Source organism: Acipenser ruthenus, chromosome 23, assembly GCF_902713425.1.
Source record: "Acipenser ruthenus chromosome 23, fAciRut3.2 maternal haplotype, whole genome shotgun sequence".
NCBI classification, from domain to species: Eukaryota; Metazoa; Chordata; class Actinopteri; order Acipenseriformes; family Acipenseridae; genus Acipenser; species Acipenser ruthenus.
Genome location: NC_081211.1, coordinates 23,624,561 through 23,645,385, shown reverse-complemented (window position 1 = coordinate 23,645,385; position 20,825 = coordinate 23,624,561). Strand labels below are relative to the sequence as shown.

The window sequence follows — 20,825 nt, the reverse complement described above, 5'->3', positions numbered from 1 at the left end:
ACATTCTGGTCAAGTACATTAATAAGTGCAATAAAGGTGTTCAACATCTAGCCAGCGCTTGGCATTTTTTGTTAATAAAGCGATCATGAAAAAGAACTAAAACGCCTTACATTTGGCGTGCTTGTCGCACAGCGCCATCGCTCTCATGTCGCACAGCCGGATGGTGCCCTTGCTGCTGCTGTAGACGAAGGTGTTGCACTGGTTGGGGTGGAACTCTGCGGCTGTGATCACCTCTGTCAGCTCCTCCATGTTGGCAGGCTTGATATCGACAATATCTGACACAGCGAGGTCAGGAAACAAACAGAAACCAGCAGAATTCATGTGCAAGACATGCAGCTTGTGCTTCATTCAGCACGGGCTTCTATTGCCATACCACAAATATAAGTGTATAATATAAATAAATAAATAAATAAATATTATATATATATATATATATATATATATATATATATATATATATATACACACACACATATACACACACACACATGAATTCTTTAAAAAAAACTGCAGTTATAACTCCTTTCAAACATTAGTTCTACTGCAACATATAGACATGTGTATTGACAGTGATGGTTACACAAAACACAGGGCTTGCCATTGATAAACATTGTACTGTATAGTCCACTGTTTTATATCAATAACATTTTACACCAATAATTACAGTAACAGTGTAGCCCTTTAAAATATTTTTTTCTGTTTGATTCTTCGCTGGGCTTTTACCCTGTAAAACGACTGACTATACTACACCTGAGGTCAGAAGTAAGACCATTTATTTGATTGTGTTAGGAGGTAACTTATTGTAAGAGGTGCCGCTGACCTTTGGATGAGACTTAAACCTGAAGTCTGATCGGCTCCGCAGACATGTCCAGTATGCAAATACATTTTGCTTTTTGAAACACGCAAAAGGATACTAAAGCTCCTGTTAGTTATTTCCAGATTCCAGAGATTGATCCTCAAGTCATCTGCGGACATGTAGGTCGCGTAGTCGCTGTTGACGGATATGGAGTTGATGTGATATGTGTGTGCGTTGGCAAATACTCTCCTGGGCGTGGCTTCAACCATGAGGTCCATGGGCTGCAGTACAGGTACCTGTGGGAGCAGAGGTCAATCAAGAAGCCTTCACAATCACACTTTAAAACACACTGCGCCAGCCTATACTGTAATGAACTTTTGATGCAACTACAGGGCAGTTTCCATCAGGAGGACATTTAACATTAAGGCAACAGGAAGTAAATGGTTAAACAAATCTGAAAGCAAGTCATTACAGCATATTCAGGTGGCCTGAACTAGACTCCGAGAGCTTTCCTTAATTGCACCTTAGTGAAACACTGTCTTCTGCGCTCTGAGTGGATCTGTCAGTGTGTCAGTGTGCAGACCCTGGTGCTTCTAACCCATTGCACTCTATAAACAGAAAAGCAATACAAAGCAATCCATCCACCAGCCAGGGCTATAAAAGGTTTCATATGAAACAAGCTTACTTATCTCACAGGTAAAAAATGGAATGATGCTGAAGTTATTGGGCTTTAATACTATTGATTTTTTTTTGTTGTTATTTGTAGCATATAATTTGATTCTATTCTAGCCATGCAATACGTCATTTTGAACATGACACTTTATTACATAGAGAATCCAGACAGCAAATGGCACTGTACAATATTAGGATAAAGCCTGAGGCAGTGATCTCAAGGAGTTGCTTAAAGGACGATATTTTTCTCAAACTGCTTCCAAGTAATTGACCTCAGCACTGAACACCTCTCTCTGCAGTTGCCAGAACTATAATTGATGTTAAGATGCACTTAAAACTTCTTACCAGTGATCATTTTGAAAGTACTGCAGGTGCCCTTCTCTCTGCAGGGAATCCAGCTTTCCTTTCCTTATAATAAGCAGTCAGCTCCAGGATAAAAGACTTTAGGATTCCCATGAATGTTAAATGTGACGTGCAGCTGTCTGCCTTTTTTTTTTTGTGCTGCAGGAATATTATTCCCTTTTAAACAATGGTGCTTGTGTAGTGTGTCAGACACTGCAAACTCTAAGTGTTGAACGACTAGAAGCTTGACAAGCACCAACAGCAAGGCAGCAATGTGCTATTCCATCCACAATGACAGAGGTGATCCAACTGAATCCATATACTAGACATTTTTACTTCTTAATATGGTAATTGTAATAATTACCGTGAAAAACGCTCAAAAGAATCCCTGGTAAACTGAATTAACCAGCAGCTAAAGCTAGGGTAGGAGGAATGCCGTAGAAGAACAGGGGTTTGTTACTGTTCATGCAGTAAGTCAGTGTCCAAATCTTTTTTTTTTTTTTTATTATAAATTTAGTCGTTGCCAATTATTTTTATTATTTTCTCCCAATTTAGAATAGCCAATTTTTTTTTTTTTTTTTTTTAAGCTCAGCTCACCGCTACCACCCCTGCGCTGACTCGGGAGGGCGAAGACGAACACACACTGTCCTCCGAAGCGTGTACCGTCAGCCGACCACTTTTTTTTTTCCACACTGTGGACTCACCATGCAGCCACCCAAGAGCTACAGCGTCGGAGGACAATGCAGCTCTCGGGCAGCTTACAGGCAAGCCTGCAGGCGCCCGGCCAGACTACAGGGGTCGCTGGTGCGCGGTGAGCCGAGGACACCCTGGCCGACCTAACCCTCCCTCCCCCATCCCACTCCATTTCCCATTGACGTTCTGAACAACTTGAGCAAACCGAACTTAAACACAGATTTCACCCTCTGTGATGACATCTATTATACACTTATATAATTCGTCAAAAACGCTGAGAATACCAGCTGCTGCTTTAAAAGACAAAGTAACTGAATCTGCATACATTTATCAGTAAATTGCACATGATTAACTATTTTTAAAAAGCTACGTAAAGCATTCAGAGCTGTAGGCTTATGAAGTTTGATAGCCACTGTGGTATTGTTCTTCAGAGCCTGTCTCGTCTCCCTTCAAGATATTTTACAATGCTCAGGTTCCCTCAATTTATAACCAGCCAGTATGATTTGTTTTTTAATTGCACATCATGCCCAAAATGTTCATCTCAAATCAAAGATTAAACAACATCATTTTGCAAATCAGCAGGATACTACGATAGATGTATCATAATTCACTAAACATATGGGACTCTATTAGGAGATACATTTAAAATTGGTTTTAGGATTACAAAAAAACCCCAACCTTTTAAGCTTTTAAAAATGTCTTAATTGGATTTTAATTCACGGTTTAGAGGACACTACGTGCTTTCCAAGATTACATTAATATTAATATATTGCATTCTGCTGTTTATTTAATTCAATTTGAATGATTACTTTACATTTGAAATGAGCTGACTTTTGAGTTGTGCATGCTTCATCTCCCGTTTGAAATTTCTGTAAATTAGAACTAGTATAACAAAAACACAATTTTAGTATAAAACTGAAGCTGTGTGACCACCTTATCTCAGTAATCCACATCAACACAACCAAAATAGTGAAGCGAACGAAGTATATTCATTGAGTGCCGACATGTTTTTGTAATTTGCTGGTATAGATGAGAAGAAATGGAAGCCATCTCCTTCAGTGATCCCTGCTGAATAGACCCAATGTCTTGTGTGGAACAAACAAATGACTAAACCAACGCAATAAAGCCCAAATCAGTTCAGTATCCTACACCCAAATAAATAACCATCACTAACATTAAAAAGTACTCCTGTCAGCCTAGCTCATCATTGGTGCCTTGGTGATTTTCTCTGAAAGCCAGCAGTGGCTAATTACCCCCCCCTCCCCTCCCCTCTCCTCTCCTCTCCTCTCCTCTCCCAAGCCTGTTTTTATGGATGTACTCACTTCCAGTGGACATGGATATCACACCCAGACCCTTCGTTAAATGTCAAATCAATACTAAATCGAATGTGTGCAACTTGACATAGATGCTAGTGACAAGAGAGCTGATCTGAAAGCCCTTTTTGGCCAGTTTTAAAACCTTTGTGTTATTTGCAGTCATGAGCAGAGACAGCATCCTTGATATCTTCGGGGGGAGGGTGTAAAATAACTGCTTCGAGCCAGACGATAAGGACGAAACTCAACATGAATAAATCTTCATCATAAAACGGTCATTTAAATCTACAGTATGGCAATGCTGGTAATGGGATATTCTGCACGGCTTGCAAACCTAACCTTCTAAACTGTTCCCCAATCGCTTTCTTGCCGTAGATTACGGTGTTCTGCTGTGCGTACTGATGCACAAGCATGCAAACATAAAAAATCTAAAGGAATATGCAACTAAAACTTGTGGTAATCATATATATCCTCCAGCTAATAACAGAGACCAATGCAACGGCACACAAAGAGCAAACAGAACACAAACTGGCTGTGTGGATCTGCAGTTTTCATTTCATGCTGCACATCACTCTAATAATAATGTTAAGCGCGGGGCAAGGCTAGCATGACTAAAGTGTAATTCTACTGCAAACGTATGAACAAGAATAATCCTGCAAGGGGCGATCCTGGTCAAGAGCAATACAAGCAACATAGCAGAGGTTAATTTGATTTCATAGGGGCGAGTTGTGTGTAGAATACGGATCTTTTCTACTAGTTTTTGAAGTACATGTACGACTGTTAAATCAAGGCCACAGGCAGACCTGTAAAGACAGCAAACTTGAGATGTTTTCTTTGACTGAAGAGAATGACAACCATTTTGTCCTAAAAATCACAAGCGGTAGTATCCCTGGTGCTGTTTTTTTCCACATTATCTACATGAGATCGATACACATGTATTCCTGAAATACAGTAGACTATTCTTACAGTATTCTTTTAAAATGCATGATAGATTCTGGACCTTTGTTTCAAGATACTAGAAAAAATGATTTATGTTTTATAATCTTGCATGTTGCAATAATCTTGCAATAATATTCTATTTTTAAGTCTTTCAATACAAAATGTATTGGGTTAGTGTACTTCCTTCACATACGATTTTTTTTTACTTCAATCTTGGGATATTTAAAATCCCACAGCGCCTGGCAAAGAGGGGCATGGCTAATGACCTTGACACCATTCCAACTAGGACTTGATTGAAGAACTTAATACCTGCTGGAGCAGGTAACTCTTAGGCATGTCCTCTAATTTAGACACTATTACAGTAATCAGGTATCTGTCTAAGGTTCAATATTCCGGTTAAACTTCACAATAAGGGTCAGTAATTCAAACACTGTATGAGCGGACATATTTCCTATTGAATGAACTTGAAATAAGCATCAATTCAGCAGGATACATTTAATAATTACAAACATTGGTGAACATTTAATTCATGTTAATGTTTGGGATGCAGACACTGATTCAGTAATACTAAAAAGAAACGTTCTAATATCTGATCTACCGACGTGTTGGTTACAAGTCTTACTCAATGTCTTCACACTTATTACAAAGTGTTACCAATATTTCTATCAAAACCTATTGATTGCTGATACAGCAACACCTCTCTATAAGGCTGTAGCTGACAGCAAACCACTTTGAGAATTATATTGAGGTGTGTGTTATTAAGAGGCACCAATAACTATTCAAATAGAGGATTCAGATAAAAAAAGGCAGAAATACAACCACAGCCTTGTAAAGAGGTAGCTGTATAAAAGAAGCCTGGCAATAACAAAAACTGTTACAGCAATAATCAAACGGATCTAACGTAATATTACATAGCCTGTGTTAGCACTACAATTAAATATATAAGCTTTCTACTAGTCTCTGTTTGTTTTCCTCTCCACTGTAAGCTAATAACACAAGCTAGCTCTTTTGGCAGTCCCATAAGCACTACTCTTAAACAGACAGAGGGTAAATCCTCTGCTCTTTCTATCCAACGCTTCAGAAGATTAAAAATAAGACCCTTCTTATAGCACATGTGAAATGGGTCGCCTGTCTTGGCTGCAGTGATTTTTCACATGTCACGCATGCACACGGACATGGCTGCTTTATCTCCTGAATGTTTTATTACACCATGAACCTCTGACAGCTATACAGTGCTGTGTGAGCTTTTAAGCCTGGTACCATAGACCCTTTGGTGAATTTTACCTTTACATGGATGCACAACGAATTCAAGCAATCTCCAAATGTCACATGAAATGCAGAGGGATCAAGGGCGATATAAAGAAGATTAGATGCATGTGCAGCAAAGACATAGGAAAATGATCTAAAATTGAACAAATAAGAAGAGATAAAAAAAATGATCCTAAGTTTCACAAGGACAAGGTTTAAACCTCATTTATTGTCCTGCTTCTTGCTTTTGAAATTGCTGCCTAGTACAGTAATCATCTCTCACATGTGTCCCTGTAGAGCCTCTTTATTGAGAGCAGACGTGTGTGTAAGCAGCCTCAGGTCCTGCTGTACAGTATCTGCTGCATGCCAACACTGACAGCTTCACTCACCATGGGGGGATAGTATTCTCAACCCATGTGGATAAACCCTCATCTTGTCATTAAAAAAAAGCCACCCCCTGCTGCCCAGTGTGGCTAAAATCTGGAAACCTGCCTCACCACTGTTCCCTTTCTATTCCAACCTGCCCTCCAGCAGTAATGTATATTAACCTGTAGGACCAAGTATTTCTTACACCTCCAGTGTCTCCATATTAGAATTGATCTGCACGCAACTTGTTTTAGTAGATAGAAGGCTTAGGAAACTTCTAACATTGAATTGCTGTTGCATGGATCCTAAATGATTAGAAGTTAAATATATTTTTTCTTTTTATCAGCACTGATTTTTTTTATTTTTTATTTAGAATCTCCGTACAGCTTGTATTAGTCTAGAAATGGAACAAGAAAAAAAAGACCATAATGAATTGCTTGCCTTGTGAGAATCAAGCATGAATGGTTTACAAAGAGTTTACAAAGGAGCAGGAGCTGGAATCAAAAGGTGGGTTTATTATTAGATCCCACAGAATCCCAGAAGGTACATTCCATTCCACAAAGACGCTCCCACCTCCAGCCTGCATGGTGTGATAAATACACCTCACGTTTTTCCACACATAAATTTCACGCTCCAGATGGGATTTTTGCAGGTTTGAGACATACATCACCATACATCACAGTCCTTGCGCTATATTCTCTAAGTTTAGTGATCTTCTGCAGAACAAAGAAGGGAGCACTGGTAACAACTCAGGGATACTTATCAACACGATGATTTTAGAAAAGGGTTTGGTACTATAAATACACCTACCCACATCAAGGGAGCATCTGCACAGAGCATCACTAATGCTATTCATGGCTGTCACCCCTGTGAACACTTCTATCAGTCACCAGACTGGGCTGATGACAGTCACTGGCTAGCTGTCTGACAGAAAAGTAGGCCATCTGTCATCTCTGCTGCTTAACACTGTAAAATGCGATTATAGATCCGAATTTAATAGAAAAGTGAATCTTCCTCGCTATTTTAACAAGATCACACTCCAAAAGATATAGACAAGTAGCAAGCATCAGAAATGCATTGTAAATATTACTGGCTAATAATATTGCTAGCTAGTAAGTAATGCAGCTCTATTACGGCCTGTCCGATATATTGAGTCTACACACAGTGAATGGGTGGTCAACATGTTGGGTTTGTTTTCAGATAACTTTTGTCATGACAAGGAACTGTCTACATCGATCTCTAAAGAGTACTCAGCATGTTTAATGTGATATACAGTAGGTAAGAAACACACGACAGGTAACTTTAAAATAACAGGTTCTCTACACTATTGAATTCCTCTTGATAAAACACATTAATAATCCATGCACAAGGATTGTGACTGCTACTTGGTTTTCTCGGTTTAATTAATAAATTACATTAAAATCATGACCTCCTCTTATTAACCTGAAACATTTCTACACAGTCAAATAACATGTAAACCGTACACTAACAATCACTGTCAAACTACAGCAACCAATTATCTAGATATTGTAGAGTGTAGGTATTAGCATCTGTCGAAATCAGACACGGTTTGCAGAGTAACATATTAAAAAGACACAATCAGTTTTGGCTAAAGGAGACAGTAGTCAAAGCTAGTGTTAAACATACCTTTGTCTCCCTTAACTACAAGTATTACCAATTGAAACATCACTTTGAAATAATTGTTAATGTCAGGTATTATTAGGCAGCTGGTGTGTGTGTGCATAGCACTGCCTCAGATTGAATTAGGTGCCTGTAATATTGTCACAGCTATGTTTGTACACCCCGTATGGACAGTTATATGATTGTACATACCAGAATACCCTGTTAAAAAAAATTCAGGCTTTTTTTTTTTTTTTTTTTTTTTAATCATTTAAAGTGGTTGTAATTTATGGAGAAAGCTCCTTGTTAACGTTACAAAATGAGAAACAAGCATATTGAGAGTGCTTAAGAGACCTTGTGGTCTATTTCACCAGGGGTGTCCAACCACGGTCCCAGAGGGCCGTCCCACTCCAGGTTTAACAGGTACAATGAGATCATTAACTACTTCAGGGTCTGGATGGAGGTTTAACTGGTTCAATTAAATAACCTAGAACAGGGCTGGAACAAAGACAGGAGTGGAATGCCAACTTTGGCCACCCCTAATTTAAAACAGTAGCAGACCGTAGCTCTAAAACGTGCAGTGTTTGATTTTTCGCAATGCTAATAAGTGGGTCAGTAAATGTCCAAGTGGGGAAAATCACAGCTGGATTAAAAAGTGAGGCTGCTTAGATCCAACACTGTTTAGATCATTAAAACAGATCTCCATGAATTGGTTCCAGTTTTGTAAAAATGAGTTGGTGTTTTTCTCTTTTCACAAATTGGAGTACATCACAGAACATGGTTTTATATACAATTATTACGTTTAAGTTAAAACACTATATAGTATTCTTATATTGTTTTTTAATGGTCCCGTGTGATTTGAATTGTAATTCAACTATCATTGTAAAAAGGAGGACACCATGGTGGGGGAGGTTGGCGGCACAGATGAACAGCTGACCTCTGGACCAAAAGTAACAGATTTGAATTGTGCCTTGGGAAAACTTGGACCTGCTCCATCTACCAAAACCATGGCACGGGAGGGGGGGGAGGCTGTCCTTCAACACATGTTTATGTAAAGCCAAGGTCATGCCTGCTGAATTCCTCCTGCTGCGCATCATGTCCCCATTAACCCTTTACACCCCTGTGGAACTGCACTTATATATCCCTGGGAATCCGTACAGAACACAGGGATGTTATTAATAATAATAATAATAATAATAATAATAATAATAAATACATAACCCTGAAGCCAAAAAAAAAAAATGTTTTAAGAGGATAAACTGGTCTTCCAAAATGTATGTAGCTTGTCAGGTCATGCAAACTAAAACTTGTTCTGCATAAACAAACATAATGTATTCTTACCCGTAGTGTTGTGATTGTGGAAGGATCTCGAATTCTGCCATCGTCATCCTTGAGATTATAACCTTCCGGTCTTTTATCTCTTTCACTGATCTTCCAGAGTTTGACTGTTTTATCTGAAGAGAAAGGTTGAAATGAAATATTAGATTTATGGCCAGGGGTGCACAACTGTCAAGACTTAATATTATTATTTACTTATTTAGCAGACGCCTTTACCCAAGGTGACTTACAGAGACTATAGGGTGTGTGAACTATTCTTCAGCTGCAGAGTCACTTACAACAACGTCTCACCCGAAAGACGGAGCATAAGGAGGTTAAGTGACTTGCTCAGGGTCAGTGGCTGAGCCGGGATTTGAACCAGGGACCTCCTGGTTATAAGCCAGTTTCTCTAACCACTGGACCACACAGCCTCCATTTAAAGGTTATGATTTAAAGAGTGAACTGATCATGACCCAGAAAATAGTATAACTGGTACAATCAAGTCATTTAGGCTATAGTCAGAACAAATACCTAGACTGGAATGGCCCTAGTTTAGTCCGTCTGGAATGTCTTCTGAAGAATGGAGTTAGACAACTCTACTTCCACAGCCTGTCTAAAGTCATTTTATCTTGTTCACTTATCTTCCAGAGTTTGACCATTCTGGTGATTACTAAACTAGCTTCTACAGAACTATACAGTGCCTCACCACTGTGTAGATATGAAGTGGAAGGGCCCACAGAGAAACTCTGAAGGAGCATGCGTAGCAGCGCTAGTGGCAGAACTGTTTGTAACGTACCGTTTGTGGACAGCAGGAAGTATGCAGCGTTCTGCTGAGGAAGCCATCTGATTTTGTTGATCTTTTCCTCGATCTCCAAGCTTTTCAGGTAATCGAACTCTGGCTCATGGCTCTGAAAGGTACTGTAGACATTGTACTCCCCTCTTCTGTGAGGCTGGTTTTTACTCTTAATAGGAAACAGCAAGAGAGAGAGAGAGACAATGAAATACAATACAATGATACTGGCTCCAGACAAACACAATGCATGCTGATAAGCACCCTGCATCGAAGGTCCTACATTGGAACCCGCATGCTCCTTCCTCCAATTGAGGTCTGTGTAGCCTTCGGCCGCTGTGTGTTTCCCATGATGCAGGAGGATAGGTGAAACATTTACTTCATTGTCAAAACGTCATGGAAAACACAAATGAAAATAAAATAAACCTAATAACATAAATACATGCTGAGAACTGTCTTTATTTGTTATAGACTGTATCCCTGACTTGTTATGCAAATAAATGACTCTTCCAGCTCAATCATTAACAAGAAATGCTTATTACTTACTTTTACTGAAAAGAGAAAAGCAGAAGGAAGAAATAACAGGACGCAACATAACCAGACTAGGATTTTGCATATATAAAACAAAACATCCGAGAGGCAGCACTTATACAAATGTCTGGTTAAACAGGCCAAGTTTAATTCATGTAGCACAATGACAAGAAGAGTGTATTAAACATCCCTCTAACAATCCTTAAAAAGTCAATTACAAAATCAGGGGTGGGTTAGACCTTGGGAGGTCCGCAAATCAATAACAAATGCATTAGCGGAAAGGCTTTTTACTCGGCAGGCCGACCCTTATTTGTTCTGAAGACGACGCAGGCAGACAATCTGTTCTATAGGGGAGGATTAGATGCCAGCGTGAAGCTGCTTCAAAAGAAAATAAAACTGGGGTTTGACATTCAGCGGCACTTACCTCCTGCTCTCGCTGGAATATTACCACCCGCCCTCCCTTGTCCCCTGTCGCGAGCAACTCTCCTGTGTGGTTGAATTCGACAGTGGAGATTATGTCAGCTGAAAGACAAAAGAAAAGATGCACTTTGTTAGCTGAGAAAGAGAGAAATGTCTGGCCATTTTAAATTAAATCATATTCAATGAGATTTTTTTTTTTTTTTAGGTTGTGTGCTACGTAAAATGATTGCAGTTTAATGACTAAAAATAACAGAATACAGATTGTGGTTTAAATACAGTATTATGTGGTTTAAGAACCATTACTCATTGTACTATACTTTATTATTATTATTATTATTATTATTATTATTATTATTATTATTATTTTTATTATTATTATTATTATAAATGTGTTTGGTATCTGGACAGCATTATTAACCTTGCAATTGTATTTTCACACACGAGATGTTACCACCACTAAGGGGTAAACTTAACAAAAGGAGCAGATGGAGCACTGTGTACCACAAAGGTATAGACAAATCAGGCATAGAAAATAAATAAAACAATGTTATTATCAACAATGCAATGGTCAAACAATAATATGTTTTGATTTTGTCTTTTGAAACTAAGGTGAATTGTATCGCATTCTCCAAACACATAATGCAGCTTGACTTAACACATTCAAATATATTTTTCAGAATGATGTCTTTGCTTACAACAGCTTATTGGGCTAATAAGTACCGCAAATGGAAGAAGACCATTCTAATTTGACCGTTTCTCTTAATGACCTTGCAACTGTGCCAGGACAGTATAATCAGTCACAACATTCCTTGCACTGCTTTATTGATATGCAAATTCACATACAACTTCCATGGGTCTAATTACACCAATTTAGACCTCACAGTATTATAATTGCACAGTACTCTGGTGCTATTGAGAACAGGGGATCCAGGCATTAACGTGCAGACTCTGTTCTTGTTAAGTAAGCAAGACAAGGTCCCGGAGAGTCACATGACATCAATGTGACAGCAGATCACGTCACAGGAAGAATGAATTCATTTGCAATAGATTTTTTTTTTTGCTCTTCCTGCCTGCACTGCAAAATCTAATGTTTAATTAACGTCACCTGACAGAAATGAGAACAATGGATCAGCAGAGTATCGGAATGCAACCGCAAAGACCAAAAGTCACACGTCTGGTTATGAGAACACAACACATGCAACCAGGGTCACTGCTTAAATAAATTGGCTTATTATCAATGTCATGCCTCTGAGCAAATCTAATATATATATATATATATATATATATATATATATATATATATATATATATACATATATATATATATATATATATATAATACTAAACTGCATTGCAAAATCAGGTTTTTTTTATTAAAGCACTGCTAGCAAACAGGCATCAAAGTTATACTGTCATTGTATGCACAGTGCTTTTATCTTGAGGACAACCTCAAAAGACCAGATCCAGACCTCTTTGGATTGCTTCCATGTAATCTGAGTAGTAAAAAAGTATGCTTCGTAGAGCAATCTAACTTGTACGGTAGCAAAAGAAGAGGGTGGTTGTGCTCTGTGGTCAGATTGAGACTGGCACCCATAGACATCCACACCAGATGACAACCTTACCAACCTCTTCCCCGCAGTCCACTGCTGCCAACAGCCTAGCATTGTTGCTTTACAGCCTTTTTACCATGAGAAACGGGTTAATTCACTTGACTGTTAAGCAACTCTGTTTATACATTGCAGGCACTCTGTTTAACCAGGACTTTGACCAAAGGACTATAAAACTTTAAAGTGTTTGGACAAATTACTATGTAGAATTTGGAGTCTTTTGGCCAAAACACTGGCCTTTGTCTTTTTAGTCTTTTTTTTTGAGAGAGAGAGAACAATGGATACACATATACAGTATAATTTACTGACTGAATTATATCAATCAGTGTGATTTAGTATAAAACCTGAAAAACGTGGGATCACAGCACTGCCCCTCCTTCCCAGTCCCATTTTGAGCAGTCTGATGGATGCTCAAACACAGAGGGGAGCATTACCACACAGAGACACTATGAGACAATCTTCATTGCACACACTAAAATATGGGGAGGACATTTACATATTCATCATAAGACAACACATGAATGATATCAGGTTGTCAAAATTAAGTGCGTCATCCATTATTCGCAATATGCTCCTTTTCTCTGAATAAAAATCATGGATTGCAATATCAAACTTAGTCTGAAGACCCGAAAAGCTAACTAATAAAACGGAAAGGTTTTTAAACCTAGTAATTCAAATTCTATACGCTGTCGTACTGCTGGTAAAAGGCTGTTTCTACAGTATGGAGCTTTAAGTCTTCCAAGCATTCCTTTATTCTTAATAGGCTCTTTATTCTATTGTTGTAAATCACTGACATAATAATAATACCATAATAATAAATCATAAACATGTTCTTTTCTCTTCTTCAATGAGATGCATCTGTGTTGGTATCTTTATTATGTGCTAGTGCCCTTTAGCCATGTTCACTCAGGGTCCCCCGAAATGTAATAATATCTCTGTTATGATATCATTTATCAGAGACCCTATAACACTAGGCTGCTGCACCTCCTCTCTTGAAACAGCTCAGAATCCATTACTGCTGCACTGTATGCATATTAATACAATGAAATTCAAGTGGAAATTGTTCTGTAACACAGTATTGTTTAAAATAAAGGCAGAAAGGAAGATTCTTAAATAAATAATGCATTGGTTTCTCTCCGAAGAAGTGTTTGAGTGAAGAAGTAGTCTTAAGGGATTGCGAAATTTTTCGTTATTTATCGCCACACCCCTAGACAGTTTTAATGCCTGCAGTGTGGAGAATAAGCAAAGGGTTTCCATGGAGATAGTGTGCAGCAAATGCAAATACTTTGTCTAGGTTCTCATTTTCTCACAAAATTGCCTTTTACAAAAAATATATTCAATCACAAAAATGTTTATTGAGACACTACTGGCAGAATGAAAAGCTTTTGATCTGCTTCTACCGTAACTGCTGGTTTCTGAGAATTTATGCAAATGCATTTCTGTACCATAACAGTTCCATGTAAAGCAATCTTTATGCATCTATTCATGTACCGTTCTTTCATTGCTGAACACTTCTTGTAAAATGCTGTTGGTTTACAAACGCCCCCAATGCATTTACTACCCATCTGCTTCCAGAATACAGACTGCCCTATTTTCCCCTTCCCTTGTATTTAATCCATCAGGTTTATTTTGTATGCTTAAGCAAGCATATTTTTATTTATTTGTTCCTTATAAACTCACTGCAAAGGCTAGCACAGTTCCCAGCGGGCCCGTCTGTGCCGATTTTACACTGGGATATGTCTTGTGTAGAAATCTGCCTGAGGGGAAAAAAAAAAAAAATCGGCAAAAATCGGTAACCAAATTCCTGGAAACCGTTCCTTCTTGATTGCAAGCGCAATCTGTTTTTTTTTTCTTTTGGACAAAAATAGTCGGACATATCATATGCATAATTAAGTAGCAGATTGGTTTTCTTGTCAACAGCGCTCCAAAGCAGGCATATTGTAGCAGTGTGTTTTGCTGGCAGCATAGATCTGTCAGTTTTCAAAAGGCAACATATCCATCCATAATTCTTCATTAAATGTGGTGTGTGCAATGTCTCCGAAATGTATGATCTAGAATGAGAAATCGATGTGTGGGATTGGTTTTAAAAACAACGTTAACCTATGTATTTTAACAGGTGCCCAGTATCTCATATATGATACCAGTACTCAGCTCAAACCCATAGGAAGCAGAACACCCAGCAAGTGGTCAATGAAAAGTCATTAAAGTGACTGTTCAAACAAACCATTGAATACCACGGCACAAAGTCAAAAATAACCTTCACCTCATTACTAAGTGATCCATGATTGTGTTCTGCGTTATGCAGGCATGAAGAATAATGTGTTATTCAGATTTATCGCTATTGTTGACTCCATCAAAGGACTAATTCTTTTGTTTTTTTGTAAAGTATTTGGACAAGCACTGTTTTGCATGGTGTCAAGGGAACAATGGCACTGGCTTGCGATCACTGAAAGAGGCCCTTTGTAAGCAGCTCGAATGTTTGTCTATTCAGCCAGTCATAAGACATGTATCCCCTGGCCTTGCACAATGTGGTGTGGTAAAGCACTATTCTACCACATTTGGGCTTGTGGCCCTTGTTGCTCAACCATCTGTTGATGCGTTGCAGTACAATAGGAAACAACTTGCTGTTATCTTGTGTGTCGCTACTGGAGAGAAAACAGCAATGAAAAGAAAGACATGGCTATATGCAAGTGCTAAACACAGCAGAACATCACCCGTTACAGTAGGAGTGGGCTAGGGGGCTGATCGATTCAATTCAGTTATGACTTCAGGGAAAATAATTTATGCAGACAGAATTAACACCTCATACACTTCTTTTCCCCCCTCCAGCCCTCTGTGTATTAAAAATGCATCTTTCTTCTTTCTTCCTGTACGATGTACTTTATTAACATATCAGTGTAAAGTGAATGCTTCTGCCATGACAAAAGATTGGGTCTTAAATCAATTAAATAACTGCTTTACATAAAAAAATGGAAGGATCTGATTAAAAAGAAGGGGGTCACAACGTCACCCACATGGAAAAAACACAGTGGTATTCAAAAATATATTGATTTCAAAACGTAAACGCTGGTAACCGAGAAATAGCCAGTAACTAGCAGATAAACTGCCTTTCAGGAAAAATTATTGCACAGGTACTGATGTACATTTTCTTAGCTTTTAGAACACTGTTTACAGAGTGCAGTTAAATGCACAGTACCTGTATCTGCTTTGTGAACAAGGCTGCAGTAAGAGCAGTTATTGATAGGAATTCTTTTTCACAGCTTAGTTAAAGCTGTATATCATGTCACTGATACGGTCATCTTCACAATTTAAAACTCAGTTCATTAGTCATGGGATAAATGGAAAACGCAGCCAAATGAAGACTTAGAACAGGCAATTGAGTCATTAGGTGTCACACCTGCAGTAAGTCAATAGCGCTTCATCAAGATTATTAGCACAGTGAATGATGCTACCACTCAGACACAGTTCTTGTTTAAAAGGAAATGAACAGCTGTTTAGTGGCATCCCAGATTATTACACTGCGCAAGAGATCCCGATCAGACCTCCGTGAATATCCACAGAAATAAAAATACATGTAACTCTGGAATGACACAACAGCTGTTCAGCAGTTGGTAGAGAAATGATCGGCCAGTCCTGTGAGAGAAACTGAACGGAAAGGAATATCAATAAAAATCAATCCAACAAACAGATTGGGGAACAGTTGACAAAGAGAATGGTGTTCTTATACACCAATATACTGCAATAGGCTGATTGCATTTCTGGTAATTGCTGCCCGGAGACAGTTTCCACCCTGTGATAGTAATTATTGAAATGTACAGAATCAAGACATTAAGAACCAAAGCAAAAACTACCCGATTGCTTGAATAATACTCAACAATTAGTAGGGAAAATAAAACTGATACTGCATTATTACGGGTAATCCACGCTAGTTTTCAAAGCATTCTGAATCAATATCAGACCTACATACAGTAACCTAATAATGTAATGTAGGAGCAGGGAAGGATGCATACAATATAACAATAGGTATTGTACAACTAGGAAAATCACCGAGCAAAACCACCAATTCACATGATAGGGTTTCCCAATATACAAAGGTCACATTTTCCTTGTAGCCTAAAATTATTTTCTGTATTTATTTTTTTTTTTTCTGCCACTGTTGCAAAGCACAGAACAGTTGGGGTGAGCTCATGAACTCAATAATACATCCACAAGCCAGTCAGCTTTGTGAATATAAGGCCAGGGGTCAGAGCATGCACTGAATGTGCAGCATTCTGATAACAGAAATCCATCTTCTGTAATAATGCTGAGTTCATATCATTACTCAGGGGAGTCATGGTAGGTTATCACACCTGCACACCCATGAGAACATATATATATATATACACACACACACATACTTTAATACATGTCTGGGGAAAAAAAACACATTTTAGTATTGTGGATATACAAAAGGGAATAGGTATATCTGGCAATTGAATAATCTAGGGTAGCCTTTGACTAGCATAGATTGCGGTTTAGAGAGCAGCTACCTATTTCAGTTTATTAAGGTTCTGTATGGCCTTTCTAGTTTTTTTATTATTATTATTAAAAGCTGACTTAATGTCAAGCCATGGCTTATCCCAAATGAAAAAAAAAAGATTTACCTAAAAACATACATTGGAGGGCCCAGACTTCTAACACAGCTACTAAACACTAAGACATTTAAAAATCTCTCTTCTGTATAGCAGCACAGAAAACATCTGCTGAGAAGCATTGTTGTCAAAAGGGTCTGTTAATAGATGCATGGATGCTTATCATAGTGAACGTGGGATCACCTGGAACAGGCTGGCTCCTCAAGCAGCAAGCACTACACAGGATATTAAAAAAGGAAACACTTTCCAATATTACACTGATTGTCTGAACACAGGGTCACAGATTCTTCATCACCGGTAGGTGAAGAGGTCAGGAACCCGAATCAATCATTTTTAAAACCATCTAAACACTGCCTTTTTTGACCCACCTCTGTTTAAATGAACCTAGTGCTTTTACAATTGGAACAAGATTATTAAGACCTGATGAAACAGAACCAGGTTGATGTTACCTGTTCATATCTAAACCACCCACTGCATGGGCCACGCGCTGCACTGAGCTGATTGGATTTTACAACTACTGTACAATAGGGGTTTGGCATTCTAGTACAGCCCTCATTACTGATGAAGGCATGGGAAACAAGAGGTGATTATGGATAATGCTCATCAGCTGTTCTGTAACTCATCCAAGGACCTGCAGTCCTCTTAGTTACATCAGATTCCCAATTAGAGAAATAGGTTCAAGCTGATGAGTAGATCTGAACACGTTCCTGCCAAAGACCTGGCTAAAGTCTTCTTTAAGGGCGAAATAATCCTGGGATTCCAAATCATGAAACAAATTATAATGAGTTTATGCATGCACACTGCAGACTGTGCAAGTGCTGTGCATGCTGCAGGCTGCAAACCCTGCTTCTACTGCCACGGTACAGTTCTGCACTGCAGCTAATTGTATAGGGTTAGATACAAATAGGAAATTCTAATCTATGTACAGGCGAGAACAGAAAACAAAGACACAAAGAGGTGTGGGTCATTACAGCCTCAGCCTGCAGAATATAAGCATGCACTATAAACAAATACCAAGAGGATGCTGGGAAGTGTGGAAAATAGTTCTGTGAAAGGCAGTTACATAAGTGGAATTCCAGGAAAGGCTTAACAGACAGCAGCAAGTGACACACTGTATGAGTCAGCTATTATTTGGTATAATACAGCATCTACATATACGTAAAACAGATGCATTTGTTAGACTGCACAATATCTGTACTCAACCGTGTATTGCACAATGTGTTCCGTTTTTAATCCAATGAAGCAGATTTACCCAATTCTATTCAGTCTGTTCTTTCTCGAGCCCCTCCTTCACACAACAATACAAACACAATGCAGATGGTAACCAAGCTGCAGAGTTCACACCCGCCTTTTTAAAATGTAGAGCAAGGAGCTGTCCAGGCCTGATCTTGCCATCCTTAGGTTACAGTGCTGAGATATGTGCTTAAAGTGCTTGTAGCCAACAAAATAAGTGCATGCATCGCTTGTTGTCCAATTCCATAGAGGTCTATAATGTTCACGTAAGAAACATATTTTCGCCACAGAGACGTAGCGCCTGTCGAGTTTCTTTCTTCTGTTCTTTCTTTGCTTATTTATGTATCTATTTATTTAACAGCATGCTAGGATTTACATTACATTTGTCTTACCTTGGCAGTGTTTTCTACAGTGCTTGAAGGTCAGCTTTGTATAGTTATTCTCCAGAGTACCAGAGGTTGACATACCAGAGCAGGGCTCTCGCTCCCTGGATATTTATAGAAGCACACAGACACAGGTAACACATTGTAGGGTAGTTTTTAAGGGAATCACTTGCTCAGCACAGGTACAGGAATGGATCTGACCTGCCTCCAGTAATTGGGTTACCTGTGACTGCTAATCACCATCCTGCCAGCTGCAACAGCAACATCTTAAAGATGTATTTATCATTTCTGAACATTTGCAGGTATGAACTGTAGTGACAAAATCTATTGAATAAACATGGCCTTAAAGCATAATTATAATCACTGCTGTAGCAATATTATTATCTGTAGATACACATTACTTGATGGCATTATAATTCAGACCTTGGTGTTGAAATGAAAATACTGGTTATTTGTAATATGTTGTAAAGGCTATATTAAGTGCATTTAAAATTACAGCACTGGACTGTGAAAGATTACTGTATCATGCTCACTGTTTCTACCTTTGAAAAAAAAAGCTATTGATATACACCAGAAATGCTGACTGCTGGCTATTTATCTTATAGACCTTCAAATGTGGAATGAAGCTAACCTAGCTCCTTTCAAACGTTACCTTGTTCCCAATTCAATTATTAACAGTAGTTTGGGACATAATTACTGTGCCCACCATAAATTCACCAGCACCAGTTTGCAACTACCCTAGAGTCTACCAGGTGATCTCCAATTGATGTCTGTTCTGTACGGCAAGGGTTAAATAGCTCATTTCAAGAATGTCGAGCAGCATGGAGCCTGAAGTGCCTGCCTCTCCTGGGATTTTTAATAGGGGACCACCTGGTGCAATACAGCATTGTAAAGCATGCTGAATATTACACATATTCAATCCTCAAGCGAGTAGGAAGGGGGGGGGGGGCTAATTAACCTCATTTCTGGAAAAAGAACGTCCTGTGGAAATGTGACACCGAACGGGTCACAAATCATAAAAAAGCCCCCCAAGCTCCAGAGACACTGAGTGATTACTGAGAGCTGTTATTTGAGTGATTTTCATTAACATGTCCATCATTTAAAGAGACGTGCTGAAGACCATGAACACAGAGGGCTGGTTTGCAGTCTGATCACATAAATGATGCTGTATTTTAATGTTCTTTAAATATAAGTGACGTTTACAGAAGTCGTTCCTCTACTTCTCATAGGAATTAGAAAGTACAATTTCAAGCTACTGTGATCAATATTGCCGAGTCGATCACTGTGCCCTCTTGGCAAACATGAAGAATACTCTCAGAGCCTCCCCCTGTGGCAATCATTTTCAACCCTTTACCCTTTACCCTTTGACACAATCAGGGAACCTCATCATAGTTCAATCAATGGCTTAAACGAGTTTAACCACGCAATATTCAAATGTATGAAGTTAGGAGGCTTTTAGTGGCCTCTCATTGTCATACATATCAAAAACCTACTGCTCTTTCTAAGCGGCTGAGCCCTGACCTGAATAAGAAACAGATGGTAATTTAGAAACACTCTGTGATGTTTAAAAAAAAAAAAAAATGGCTAGAGGGCATCTGCATTTAATGCATGTCTAAAGAGTTCTTTTGCCCAAAAAAGCAGATACATTTTTAATGTTCGATTTGATTAAAAAACTTTTTTTTATCTATTTTATTTTTACCTAGCACACACTTAGACAGTTTTTTTTTGTTTTTTTTCTGAATAATAAATAAAACGCCCAAATGATTCTGAAATATTTCTTTCATGATGAAATCCTAAAGTGTAGCCAGAGGTCGTTTGCCTAACTGCAGACTGCCTGAACGGCCCCTACCCCATTCTTCATTCTGTCCTGGCTGTAATAACAGAGGAGATCTCCAGCGAGACACTGGAGATTAGGGCTGGAGAT

General features: G+C 38.7%; 1 protein-coding gene and 1 non-coding gene across 4 annotated transcripts in view; both read right to left on the bottom strand.

Annotated features, from left to right (window-relative positions):
• The window catches only part of LOC117413316 (serine/threonine-protein phosphatase 2A 55 kDa regulatory subunit B beta isoform-like), an 86,957-nt gene that overhangs the window by 7,469 nt on the left and 58,663 nt on the right, over positions 1-20,825 (bottom strand). For all 3 annotated transcript variants that reach the window (XM_034908711.2, XM_034908712.2, XM_058996875.1), the window contains 5 exons: positions 11,052-11,149; positions 10,103-10,268; positions 9,331-9,443; positions 915-1,092; positions 111-275 (listed from right to left, as the gene is read on the bottom strand). In XM_034908711.2, coding sequence (XP_034764602.2) covers positions 111-275; positions 915-1,092; positions 9,331-9,443; positions 10,103-10,268; positions 11,052-11,149 — 720 coding nt within the window. The remainder of the gene's footprint in view (positions 1-110; positions 276-914; positions 1,093-9,330; positions 9,444-10,102; positions 10,269-11,051; positions 11,150-20,825) is intronic.
• trnai-uau (transfer RNA isoleucine (anticodon UAU)) lies at positions 9,665-9,737 on the bottom strand. The gene has a single exon. It is a non-coding gene; the product is annotated as a tRNA-Ile (tRNA).